Source organism: Triticum dicoccoides, chromosome 2B (assembly GCF_002162155.2).
Source record: "Triticum dicoccoides isolate Atlit2015 ecotype Zavitan chromosome 2B, WEW_v2.0, whole genome shotgun sequence".
In the NCBI taxonomy this organism is placed as follows: domain Eukaryota; kingdom Viridiplantae; phylum Streptophyta; class Magnoliopsida; order Poales; family Poaceae; genus Triticum; species Triticum dicoccoides.
The window spans coordinates 684,594,971-684,608,456 of NC_041383.1; the positions used below are offsets into that span (position 1 = coordinate 684,594,971).

At 41.5% G+C, this 13,486-nt stretch overlaps 1 protein-coding gene across 1 annotated transcript; it reads right to left on the reverse strand.

The window, feature by feature from the left end:
• Nucleotides 1-10,215: 10,215 nt before the first annotated feature.
• Nucleotides 10,216-11,634, reverse strand: LOC119368318 (probable purine permease 11). Its single transcript, XM_037633609.1, has 2 exons — nucleotides 11,562-11,634; nucleotides 10,216-11,267 (listed from the first exon to the last, which is right to left on the reverse strand). The coding sequence occupies exons 1-2, from the start codon at nucleotides 11,632-11,634 to the stop codon at nucleotides 10,216-10,218; spliced, it is 1,125 nt and encodes a 374-aa protein (XP_037489506.1).
• Between the last annotated feature and the right edge of the window lie 1,852 nt (nucleotides 11,635-13,486).

The following is a 13,486-nucleotide window of genomic DNA, read 5'->3' on the forward strand; positions in this document are numbered from 1 at the left end:
TTACTCTGTTATTATGAACTTAATACTCTAGATGCATGCTGGATAGCGGTCGATGTGTGGAGTAATAGTAGTAGATGCAGGCAGGAGTTGGTCTACTTGTTACAGACGTGATTCCTATATACATGATGATGCCTAGATAATCTCATAATTATTCACTTTTCTATCAATTGCTCGACAGTAATTTGTTCACCCACCGTAATACTTATGCTATCTTGAGAGAAGCCTCTAGTGAAACCTATGGCCCCCGGGTCTATCTTTTATCATATAAGTTTCCAATCTACTTTTATTTGCATCTTTATTTTCTGCATCTATATTACAAAATACCAAAAATATATCTATCTTACCATATTATCTCTATCAGATCTCACTTTCCCAAGTGGCCGTGAAGGGATTAACAACCCCTTTATCGCGTTGGTTGCGAGTTCTTTGTTTGTTTGTGTAGGTTCGTGGGACTTGTGAGGAGCCTCCTACTGGATTGATACTTTGGTTCTCAAAAACTGAGGGAAATACTTACGCTACTGTGCTGCATCACCCTTTTCTCTTCAAGGAAAACCAACACAAGCTCAAGACATAGCAAGAAGGATTTTTGGCGCCGTTGCCTGGGAGGTCTTCACTCAAGTCAAGACATACCAAGTACCCATCACAAACTCATCTCCCTCACATTTACATTATTTGCCATTTGCCTCTCGTTTTCCTCTCCCCCACTTCACCCTTGCCGTTTTATTCGCCCTCTCTTTCCCAATCTCCTCTCTTTTCCGCTTGCCTTTTTCTTCCCTTCTCTTTTGCTTGCCTTTTTCTGTTTGCTTGTGTGCCTGTTTGTCCTTATGGCTTTGCTTAATAGTACCGACCTCCTTAATAGGACGTTCGAAGAGATTGAATCGAATATTAGAAGCTTTATGAATTTGCAATTTGAGCATAATAATTTCTTCAGAAAAGATCTTAAAGAACAAAAAGACTTTTTGGGTCTTATGAATAAGGAGCTTGATGATATGAATAAAGAATTTTATGGTGTGAACTCTCAAATTACCCGGCTTGAAAAGGCTATAGCCCAAATTTCTGATAAGCAAGCCACCTTAGTCAATAAGATGGCTGCTAAACCAGAAAAGTTGGATGAAAATAATGATGAAGATCTTAAAATTATTGATGTGTCCCCTCTTAGATATTTGTTTTGCAATATGAATCTTGATAATAATGGGACTGGAGATGAGTCAACTTTATTTAGAAGGCATCCCAAGAATTCGGAGTTTTTAGATCTTGATGCTAAATTTGGTAAAAGTGGGATTGGAGAGGTCATGACTTTAACTAGTATTGAACCCACTATCTCGGATTTCAGGGATTTTGATTTTGATAATTGTTCTTTAGAAAGTTGTATTTCCTTGTTGCAATCCATTGTTAATTCTCCTCATGCTTATAGTCAAAATAAAGCTTTTACCAAACATATTGTCGACGCCTTGATGCAATCTTTTGATGAAAAACTTAATTTGGAAGTTTCTATACCTAGAAAACTTAATGATGAGTGGGAACCTACTATAAAGATTAAAATTAAAGATTATGAGTGTTTTGCTTTGTGTGATTTGGGTGCTAGTGTTTCCACGATTCCGAAAACTTTATGTGATATTCTAGGTTTCCATGATCTTGATGATTGCTCTTTAAATTTGCACCTTGCGGATTCCACCATTAAAAAGCCAATGGGAAGAATCAATGATGTTCTAATTGTTGCTAATAGAAATTTGGTGCCCGTTGATTTTATCCTTCTTGATATAGATTGCAATCTTTCTTGCCCTATTATTCTTGGTAGACCTTTTCTTAGAACGATTAGTGCGATTTTTGATATGAAGGAAGGGAATATTAGATTCCAATTTCCATTAAAGAAAGGCATGGAGCACTTTCCAAGAAAGAAAGTCAAATTACCTTATGAATCTATCATGCGAGCTACCTATGAACCAAGTGCCAAAGATGGCACTACTTAGATCTATCTTCGCTTTTATGCCTAGCTAGGGGCGTTAAACGATAGCGCTAGTTGGGAGGCAATCCAATTTTCTTTGTGTTTCTTGTTTTTGTTCCAGTTTAGTAATAAATTTTGTTTCTAATTTCTATTTATATGTGTTTTTATGTTTTATTTAGTGTTTGTGCCAAGTAGAACCTATAGGATAACCTATGATATGAGTTGATTTGATTCTGCTGAAAAACAGAAACTTTGCGCTCACGAGAACAAATTCAATAAATCACAGAAACGAGCTTTTGCATTGATTTTTTTTCTTCTGTTCAATAGACAAATTGTTTAGGACTTCCTATTTTCGTAGAATTTTTAAGGTTCCAGAAGTTTACGTTAGTTACAGATTGCTACAGACTGTTCTGTTTTTGACAGATTCTATTTTTCGTGTGTTGTTTGCTTATTTTGATGCATCTATGGCTAGTATGTGAGGGTATGAACCATAGAGAACTTGGAATACATTAGGTTTAACACTAATATAAATAAAGAATAAGTTCATTACAGTACCTTATGTGGTGGTTTTGTTTTCTTTCACTAACGGAGCTTATGAGATTTCCTATTGAGTTTTGTGTTGTGAAGTTTTCAAGTTTTGGTTAAAGATTTGATGGACTATGGAATAAAGGGTGTCAAAATCCTAAGCTTGGGGATGCCCAAGGCACCCCAAGATATTCAAGAATAGCCAAAAGCCTAAGCTTGGGGATGCCCCCGGAAGGCATCCCCTCTTTCGTCTTCGTTCATTGGTAACTTTACTTGGAGCTATATTTTTATTTGCTACATGATATGTGTTTTGCTTGGAGCGTCGTGTATTATATTAGTTTTTGCTTTTTAGTTTACCACAATCATCTTTGCTGTAACACACCTTTTGGGAGAAGCCTCCTTGATTGAAATTTATTAGAATACTCTATGTGCTTCACTTATATCTTTTGAGCTAGATAGTTTTTTGCTCTAGTACTTCACTTATATCTTTTATAGAATGGCGGTGGTTTAATTTTGAAGAAATTGTTGATCTCTCATGCTTCACTTATATTATTTTGAGAGTCTTTTAGAACAGCGTGGTATTTGCTATTGTTATAAATTGGTCCTAGAATGATGAGCATCCAAGTTGGGTATAATAAAAACTATCATAGAAAGTGAATTGGATGCTATGATCAACTTGATACTTGATAATTGTTTTGAGATAGTAGTGATATTAAAGTCATGCTAGTTGGGTGATTATGAATTTAAAGAATGCTTGTGTTGAAGTTAGCAAGTCCCGTAGCATGCACGTATGGTTAAAGTTGTGTAACAAATTTGAAGCATGAAGTGTATCTGGCTTGTGCATCCTTATGAGTGGCGGTCAGGGACGAGCGATGGTCTTTTCCTACCAATCTATCCCCCTAGGAGCATGCACGTAGTGCTTGGTTTTTGATGACTTCTAAATTTTTGCAATAAGTATATGAGTTCTTTGGACTAATGTTGAGTCCATGGATTATACAAACTTTTACCTTTCCATCATTGCTAACCTCTTCGGTACCGTGCATTGCCCTTTCCCACCTAGAGAGTTGGTGCAAACTTTGCCGGTGCATCCAAACCCCGTGATATGATACACTCTATCACACATAAACCTCCTTATATCTTCCTCAAAACAACCACCATACCTACCTATTTATGGCATTTCCATAGCCATTCCGAGATATATTGCCATGCAACTTTCCACCGTTCCGTTCATCATTATCATGACATACATTACTTTTGTCATATTGTCATTGCATGATCATGTAGTTAACATTGTATTTGTGGCAAAGCCACCATGCATAATTTTTATACATGTCACTCTTGATTCATTGCACCATCCCGGTACACCGCCGGAGGCATTCATATAGAGTCATATCTTGTTCTAGTTTTGAGTTGTAATTCATGTGTTGTAATCAATAAAAGTGTGATGATCATTATTGTTAGAGCATTGCCCAAAAAGAAAAAAAAGAAAGGCCAAAAGAAAAAAAAGGAAAAAGGAAAAAAAAGAAAGAAAAAAGAAAAAAGAAAATAAATAAAGGGGCAATGCTACTATCTCTTTTTCCACACTTGTGCTTCAAAGTAGCACCTTGTTCTTCATGTAGTGAGTCTCATAGATTGTGCTTCAAAGTAGCACCATGTTTTCATGTAGAGAGTCTCATAGGTTGTCACTTTCATATACTAGTGGGAATTTTTCATTATAGAACTTGGCTTGTATATTCCTACGACAGGCTTCCTCAAATGCCCTAGGTCTTCGTGAGCAAGCAAGTTGGATGCACACCCACTAGTTTTCTTTTGTTGAGCTTTCATTCATTTATAGCTCTAGTGCATCCGTTGCATGGCAATCCCTACTCCTCATGTTGACATCAATTGATGGGCATTCCCATAGCCCGTTGATTATCCTCGTCAATGTGAGACTTTCTCCTTTTTGTCTTCTCCACACAATCCCCAATCATTATTCTATTCCACCCATAGTGCTATATCCATGGCTCACGCTCATGTATTGCATGAAGGTTGAAAAAGTTTGAGATTATTTAAGTACGAAACAATTGCTTGGCTTGTCATCGGGGGTATAGAAGTTGGGAACATTTTTGTGTGAAGAAAATGAAGCATAGTCTAACTATATGATTTTGTAGGGATGAACTTTCTTTAGCCATGTTATTTTGAGAAGACATGATTGCTTTTATTAGTATGCTTGAAGTATTGCTATTTCTTTTGTCAATATGAACTTTTATTTTGAATCACTTGGATCTGAACATTCATGCCACAATAAAGAGAAATTACATTGAGAATTATGTTAGATTGCATTCCACATAAAAAATTCTGTTTTTATCATTTACCTACTAGAGGACGAGCAGGAATTAGGCTTGGGGATGCTTGATACGTCTCCAACGTATCTATAATTTTTTATTGGTCCATGCTTTTATATTACCTGTTTTGGATGTCTATGAGCTTTATTTTACACTTTTATATCATTTTTGGGACTAACCTACTAACCGGAGGACCAGCCTGTATTGCTATTTTTTTGCCTATTTCAATATTTCAAAGAAAAGGAATATCAAACGGAGTCCAAACAGAATGAAACCTTCGGGAGCGTGATTTTTGGAACGAACATGATCCAGAGGACTTGGAGTGCAAGTCAAGAAGCAGCCGAGGCAGCCATGAGGGTGGGGGGCGCGCCCCCTGTCTCGTGGGCCCCTCGGGCGGCCACCGACGTACTTCTTGCTCCTATATAAGCCTACATACCCCAAAAACATCCAGGGAGCCACCGAAGAAATATTTCCTCCACCACCGAGATCCCATCTTGGAGCCGTCGCTAGCGTTCTGCCGGAGAGGGATTCCACCACGGAGGGCTTCTAGATCAACACCATAGCCCTTCCGATGAGCTGTGAGTAGTTTACCACAGACCTTCGGGTCCATAGTTATTAGCTAGTTGGCTTCTTCTCTCTTTTTGGATCTCAATACAATGTTCTCCCCCTCTCTTGTGGAGATCTATTCGATGTAATCTCTTTTTGCGGTGTGTTTGACGAGATCCGATGAATTGTGGGTTTATGATGAAGTTTATCTATGAATAATATTTGAATCTTCTGTGAATTCTTTTATGTATGATTGAGTTAACTTTGCAAGTCTCTTCGAATTATCGGTTTGGTTTGGCCTACTAGATTGATCTTTCTTGCCATGGGAGAAGTGCTTAGCTTTGGGTTCAATCTTGCGGTGTTCTTACCCAGTGACAGAAAGGGTTGCAAGACACGTATTGTATCGTTGCCATCGAGGATAAAAAGATAGGGTTTATATTATATTGCTTGAGTTTATCCCTCTACATCATGCCATCTTTCTTAATGCGTTACTCTGTTCTTATGAACTTAAAACTCTAGATGCATGCTGGATAGCCGTTGATGTGTTGAGTAATAGTAGTAGATGCAGGCAGGAGTCGGTCTACTTGTTATGGACATGATGCCTATATACATGATCATGCCTAGATAATCTCATAATTATTCGCTTTTCTATCAATTGCTCGACAGTAATTTGTTCACCCACCGTAATACTTATGCTATCTTGAGAGAAGCCTCTAGTGAACCTATGGCCCCCGAGTCTATAAGTTTCCAATCTAATTTTATTTGCATCTTTATTTTCTGCATCTATATTATAAAATACCAAAAATATATCTCTCGTATCATATTATCTCTATCAGATCTCACTTTCGCAAGTGGACGTGAAGGGATTGACAACCCCTTTATCGTGTTGGTTGCGAGTTCTTTGTTTGTGTAGGTTCGTGGGACTTGTGAGGAGCCTCCTACTAGATTGATACCTTGGTTCTCAAAAACTGAGGAAAATACTTGCGCTACTGTGCTGCATCACCCTTTCCTCTTCAAGGAAAACCAACGCAAGCTCAAGACGTAGCATTGAACTAGTTGATTTAATAAAACTACTTTATTAAATTTTACTATATATAGAAGTAGTTTATTTTTAGTAAGAACTAGTTTATTTTATTTATTTATAGTAAGTGCTTAGTAGTTGAACTAGTTGATTTAATAAAATTACTTTATTAAATTTTACTATATATAGAAGTAGTTTATTTTTAGTAAGAACTACTTTATTTTATTTATTTATAGTAAGTGCTTAGTAGTTGAACTAGTTGATTTAATAAAACTACTTTATTAAATTTTACTATATATAGAAGTAGTTTATTTTTAGTAAGAACTACTTTATTTTATTTATTTATAGTAAGTGCTTAGTAGTTGAACTATTTGATTTAATAAAACTACTTTATTAAATTTTACTATATATAGAAGTAGTTTATTTTAGTAAGGACTACTTTATTTTATTTATTTATAGTAAGTGCTTAGTAGTTGAACTAGTTGATTTAATAAAACTAATTTATTAAATTTTACTATATGTAGAAGTAGTTTATTTTTAGTAAGAACTACTTTATTTTATTTATTTATAGTAAGTGCTTAGTAGTTGAACTAGTTGATTTAATAAAACTACTTTATTTTACTATATATAGAAGTAGTTTATTTTTAGCAAGAAAATTAATAGAACTAGTTTATTTTTTTAGTTCATTTTACGATGTCTATCCCGCATCCTCGTCGTCGACTCGGCGGAGGAGGCCGGCTTGATCAGAGGGGCCATGTCCGGGACTGGGCTCCGCCCGACTGGTATTGAGAGGTGCTACCTTCCGGAGGGCGTAGGTTGGTGAGGAGCCAGCCTGTTGTTGACCCGATCCTTGTTTGGTGGCGGTCGCGTGGGCCAGTGACGGTGCCGAGGCTTCCGGACACCGTGGAGGTGGTACGTCACCGTGTCAGCGAGGAGGACGAGCACGTTCGTCGCTACATGGTTGCGTTGGAGGGCAGGTTCGACAATACCTGGCAGGTTTTTCAAGGATCTCACTGGAGCTATGATCCTGTGATAGTTCCTTCGCTTTGGATGTCCATCGCCCGCGACGATACCCATCGGGCGCTACGGTTCTAGCTGTATTAGTGATGCTATATGTATGATAGTAATCGAGGAGTATTAGTGATAATATTCAACGATGTACGGGCACAAGAGATGATGTACTTTTGCTTATAATTGAATGCATGCTAATTTGAATACTACTTTATTTTACGATTTGGTTTTGCTTATGCTCAAATTGGAAAAGTACTCCTACTTTGAATGCTAAAATTGGAGATCACTATGCATAAATCTAGGAGCCCCTCCATCATCCGCGTCGTCGTCCCCGTCACCGACCCCCCTCCGACCTCGAGGTGAGACCAACCTAATCTCCATGTCAATATGAGTCCTATAATATGAGTCCTCGGATTGACATATATTTAATTATACACGTTTAATATTTGAATTATGAACAGAGGAAATGTCATACTCGGACGACGAAAACCGCCTGGGGGAGTGCGACTGGTGCCACGACGACCGAGGTATGTGCGACAAGTTCCTTGAGCTGGAAGAAGATCGGCGCTTCAGCATTAAGCTCGAGGAGACCTTTGATGTTGAAACGGTACGCAACGACGACAATAGTTTTTTTCGTAATTAAGCACGACTTTAACTATTTAAACGTGTACTTTTCATCTTTTCCAATTCGACTAGCTTATCCCATGCTATGCAAGACGCTATGTCTTGGAGAGGATGGGTTTTGAAGACCATGAAAGTATGGAAACAAAGAAAATTCACCTAAGGACCCATCATGGTGTGGATTTTGAAGTAAAGTTGTATAATTCTGAGAGTGTAACTCATTTTGGTTGCAAAAATTGGGAATCACTTTGCAAGATGTATGGTTTTGATGAGGGTATGCTTGTCACCATGGATTTTGGTGATCCTAAAATCGAGCAAGACAATATGGACATTTGGGGTCCTTGTTGATACGCTTCCAATTCTTCCCCTATGTGAGCTTCTCAAACATAGTTATTAAGTAATTTATATTGTTTATTTCAAAATAGTTGACAACTTATTTCCATTGACAGCTTATTTTCATTCTTCAAAGAATGTGCGGAAGATGATAGACAAAACCCACTACACAGATGGTACCGAATTAACTTATCAGGAGAAAAATCATCTGATCGCATTTTGTACTGATCTTGAGAATTACAATATCTACAATCGAACTCCTCAACATTATGGTCAATACATGCCACTAGTGCACGTGTTGAACTACGATAACTACCATGGAGATACCCTGGTAAGCTTTTTTACTATTACGACATCCGTGCATCTTTTGCATACTTCTAAAACTAGTATATCATTGCTAACTACGAAGTTATTAGTATGTTTTTCAACAGATAATCCCGAATGATTGTGTGCCTCATCTGATGTATCAGCACGGTCGTCTTGATGTTTTGAACATACAACCAGGTCGTCCTACGAATCTCAACTATCCATACCGGATTTCTAAAAGAAGTGGAGACATGACAATCAAAGAATGAAAAAAATGTATGGACAGTCGTAAGGAGGTTCTTGGAAGAAAAAGGAAGCGAAGCATAAGAATTGGAGACAGGATGATCTCCATTCTCCATAATAAAGAGTCGGGGTCTATATTGTTTTATGATATTTTACCTTAAAGAGAGTATTTAATTAGATCCTACCTAATAGTGATGATCATGTGCTAAGAACAATTAAGTAGGGTTGGTTCGATAACTATGAGGATGATGATCGTATGACTTGTTATTAATAACGAGTAGAAGTTGTATGATGATGATTAATTAGTAGGACTTGTTATTATATATGATGATGCATGATGCGAGTATGAAGAGTTATTATATATCAGTGGGTGAAATGAACATGGATTGGATTATTGAAGTGAAGGCAACACGCATGTGGTGCATGTCGAAAGTAGTACAATCCAGACTTGATCAAGTTAGGATTAGTATCACTTTCGACATGCACCACATGTTGCCTTCACTTCAATCTAAGCCGTGTTAGCGTTAGGCATAGCAGTAGCGTTGGTAAACCAAGCACGGAGATATATAAGAGAGGACACTTTTATCTATTAGCTAACTAATAACAACCTAAATTAACCCCTAAACCAGCCCCTTTCAAAAAAAAACTCAGCTCCAGCCAGGTGCTGACGCGTGGATGCCTTTTGGTTCCGGTTGGTGTCACCAACCAGGACTAAAGGCCCCCCTGCCTGGTCTGGCCGCAGCGGCCACGTGGAGGCCCATCTGTCTCGGTTTGTGTAAGAACCGGGACTAAAGGCCAAGGACATTAGTAACGATATTTTAGTCCCGGTTTCAAAACCGGGACAGAAGGCCCTTACGAACCGGGACAAAAGGCCCTTTTTCTACTAGTGATGGGACAAGATTGCAAAGTGCCTAAAAAGGATGCGAGCAACCACGCGTCCCTAGTGGATAAGACGAAGGAAGAGGAAAGAGCGGTCGCCATTCGGCGGCTCGACACGTACGCCCGAACGAAAAATTCTGACGTGTCACGCTATATGCATCAAGATTCATGCGCCCAGAATCTAATGGTCCAACACGTTCGGCTTGAATATCTAAATTCCTGACGTGTGGCATTTATTATTTGAGAATAAAAGAGCATTTTTGAATAAAAGCAACCTATTTTTATTCAGTAGCATACATAGTAGATATGTATACGACTCTATAAAAGGAAATCCTGCAACATAGTATTAGCAAATTAACTCCTAAATAAAGCTAGTTTCCTCGCAGCTAAGAGATGATCAGGAGAGCGAAAAAAACGTTAATTCCTATCGATGGCACGAAGGAGAGGACCATACATACTAGCTAGCCACCAGCTGCGGCCTTCCTAGCTTTCTTGTCATCGATGAAGTGTTGCATGAGATAGGAAACGAAACCCCATGCGACGATGAGCATGGCAATGATCTTGATCCCATCCATGGTGTCGTGGAAGATGAGGACGGCGAAGAGGGGCACGATGGGCAGCGAGACGGTGCTGATGACGTTGGAGAAGAGGGAGGAGACCTCGAAGACGAGCCCCACCACCCCGACGGAGGTGATCTGCCACGACACGGCCGTCCACACCAGCGTCATGAAGTAGGAGAACTGGCCGGAGCGGAAGGTGTCCATCTCCTCCATCATCATCCTCCACTCGCCGCTGGCGAAGAGGCCGACCATGGAGGCGACGGTGGCAACGAGCGCCGTGTATATCTGCATGTTGAGCACGGCCGTGTAGGTGTGCTTCTTGATCACGTTCTCAAAGGTGAGCTGCATGAGGGAGAGGATGAGCGAGTAGGTGCCCGACGCCCCCAGCGTCAGCAGGAAGCCCATGAGGTACTTGCCCCGAGGCATGCCGCTCATGTCCTCCGTCTCGTCGTGGTTCACCCCGAGAAGCGCGTCGGACAGCGTAAGCAGGATCACCGCGTTGAAGATCAGGCCGGTGAGCTTCTGCGAGTTGAGCACGTACGAGAAGACGACGTTGAAGGCCAGCTGGCTGGCGCAGATGAGCGAGTAGGTGGAGACCGGGAGGTACTTGAGGCCGCTGGCGTACATCATGTCGTCGGCGGCTATGACGAGCCCCAGGACGACGTAGATCACGGCGACCTTGGCGACCGGAGCGTCGCCGCTGGCGCCGCCGCCGCCGGACGACTTGGGGAAACACAAGAGGGCGAGGAACAGTATGGGGAAGCCGGCGGTCTGCACGAACGTTGATATCCACTTGCTGCTGCCGCCCTGGTGGTAGTAGTACCTCCCCAGCAGCGTCGCGGACGTTTGACCGGCGACGACGAAGAAGACGTCCACCGACACCATCATCCACCACCGCCAGTTCTTGGCGCCGGAGTTCTTTGATGGTGCCCCCGGCTCGGCTTTGGGTGGCCCTGTGGTTTAGAGCGAGAACTGTAAAATTCAGTGACGTCAATGACAGAAATGTGTTCTGTAGAAGAATCACTAGGAGTTTGACAGGTAAAATTATTTTCTTTCCCTCATGTTCACATTTCGCTCTTTGAAGAATAACACTGTGAATCAATTTAACCGCGCGTTCGCGCCATTAGACCGTGGATTTGGCGAAGCCAGCGAGTAGCCAAACGGCAGGACGGATTGAACAAATGAAACCCGTCCAGGAGTTAAAAATGGACAACCGGAGATGGAGTGATGGGTACTCGCAAACTGACCTGCGGGGATCTGTATCTGGACCTCGGCGTTGCTCGTGCTGCCCGCATTGTTGCCGGCGCTGGCGTCGGCCATCTCATCCGATCGGGATCCAAGTCAGGAGAAGGAGGAGGAGAGGGGAGGCGATTGCAGATCGAGAGGACGAGGAGGTTTAGCGGTGGAGAGGAACAAGAGGGCATGCGGAGGTGCGAGATGGAGTGGAGATGGGTGGGAAGAACAAGAGCCCGAGTCCGCCCGTTAATTTCTCTGCCGCTTTCCTCGTCTCGCTGTTGCCCACTCACTGTGCAGCATGCAGAGATCGATGCACACGCAGAGTTTTACGGGTCAATGCAAGAGTTGTCCGTCTCCATGCATGTATTGCAGCAGAGGGCACCAGGTATGTGTTGGGACACAGGCGGAGATCCCGGTAGGGCGAGGTGTGGCGCTCGCCCTACCTTGATTTGGAGCGGAATTTTTTATATAGGTATACGTATATGTAATGTATACGCACAGAATCCATCGATGAAAAATCACGAGAAGAAAAACCATCTACATCCCGCGTTATTGGGCCTAATTGGGCCAGATGCAATCCTGTGTTCGCGAGCAGGCTTCTCGACCTCCAGACTCCAGTAAACGGTCAATCCTCCGTTCCTCGCTTCAGAGTTCACACGAGAGAGGAGTAACCCTAGCCGCCTAGCTGGACCATTCACGGAGTGACTGCCGCGCGTTCCCGTTCCTGGTGGCCAGCAGCAGCGGCTCCCGTTCCCGACAGCAAGCAGCAGCAGCAAGCAGTAGCAGCCAGCAGGAGCGCGCACACGGGGGCGGGGCTGGCGCCCAGCAGGACTGCAGTCCGCATCTGGGCGGCGCCGCGACGTGCAGGCTTGGCGTGAGGCCGGCAGCCAGCAGTAGCGACATCCGGCATTCTGACGAAGATGGACAGGAAGAGAAAAATGCTCCCAAAGACGAACGGGAGAGGTGTGTTTCTGAATTTTAGTGTCATTTTCAGAGAATGACTTAGCAATCTATAATCCAGTGATTTTAGTGAGATTTTGTGTGATGGATTGCAGATTTGACAAGACATTTTGGGGACAACACGTGAGGATTTCAAAACTCAAAAGGCAAGTTTTAAAAGTAAAGTAACAACTTACAACAAAGGTTCGCTAGAGAAGTATGAAACTCGTGTGGATAGATCTTTGGGCATTTGTAAGTTATCTAGCATTACAGGGTGAACCATTTCCTGGACATGATAAATCCACTATTTCTTTGAACAAGGGGAATTTTTTAGAGTTACTTGATTGGGTCAAAGAAAGGTACCCGTAAGTGAAGCTTGCATTTGATGAACTATGTCCTAAAGATGCCAAAATGACTTTTGGAACCATTAAAAAAAACTTCCTAAGCATTTTGGAATGGCAGTCACCAAAGAAATCAAAGAAGAGCTGGAGAGTGTGTTACAGTGAGCTTGGGATATTCAAAAGTCTAGATCTTGGTAAAATTAAAGAAGACTTTCAAAAGAAGGGTAGGGCACTGCCATTTCTTGGGCTTCTAGGCGCCATTAAAGCTTCATTATTAATTGATATGTTTTAGGTTGTTCTTCTATTTAGAGAAACATGTTTACATTTTCTTTGTATTTGGTTTTTCTGTTTAGGATCATTTAAAAATATTAGTGTACAATGTCTGTCAGTGTGTGTTATCTATGTGGGTTTTGCATTAAAAAAGTTGTGCTTCAGAGTTCGCCCCACCTTATTTTTTTCTCGTCCTCCGCCACAGTGTTGGGATGTGTACTTCCATCGCCACGTTTGACAGGCCACCGCCAGGGAAAACCGACCTAGCCGTTGTGGACAGTGACTCGTCCTTCATTTTGAAAGAGCACCCTCCCCCCCCCCAAAACACGCACCCCCCCAAGCACACACACACACACCCCACCACGGCCCACGCTACGCAAAAATCG

Excerpts from the sequence above, each read along its gene's own strand:
- LOC119368318 (XM_037633609.1), bottom strand. The coding sequence starts at position 11,634 with ATGGCCGACGCCAGCGCCGGCAACAATGCGGGCAGCACGAGCAACGCC. Across the intron at positions 11,268-11,561 it reads CCAGATACAGATCCCCGCAG|GGCCACCCAAAGCCGAGCCG; the intron begins GTCAGTTTGCGA and ends TCTAAACCACAG.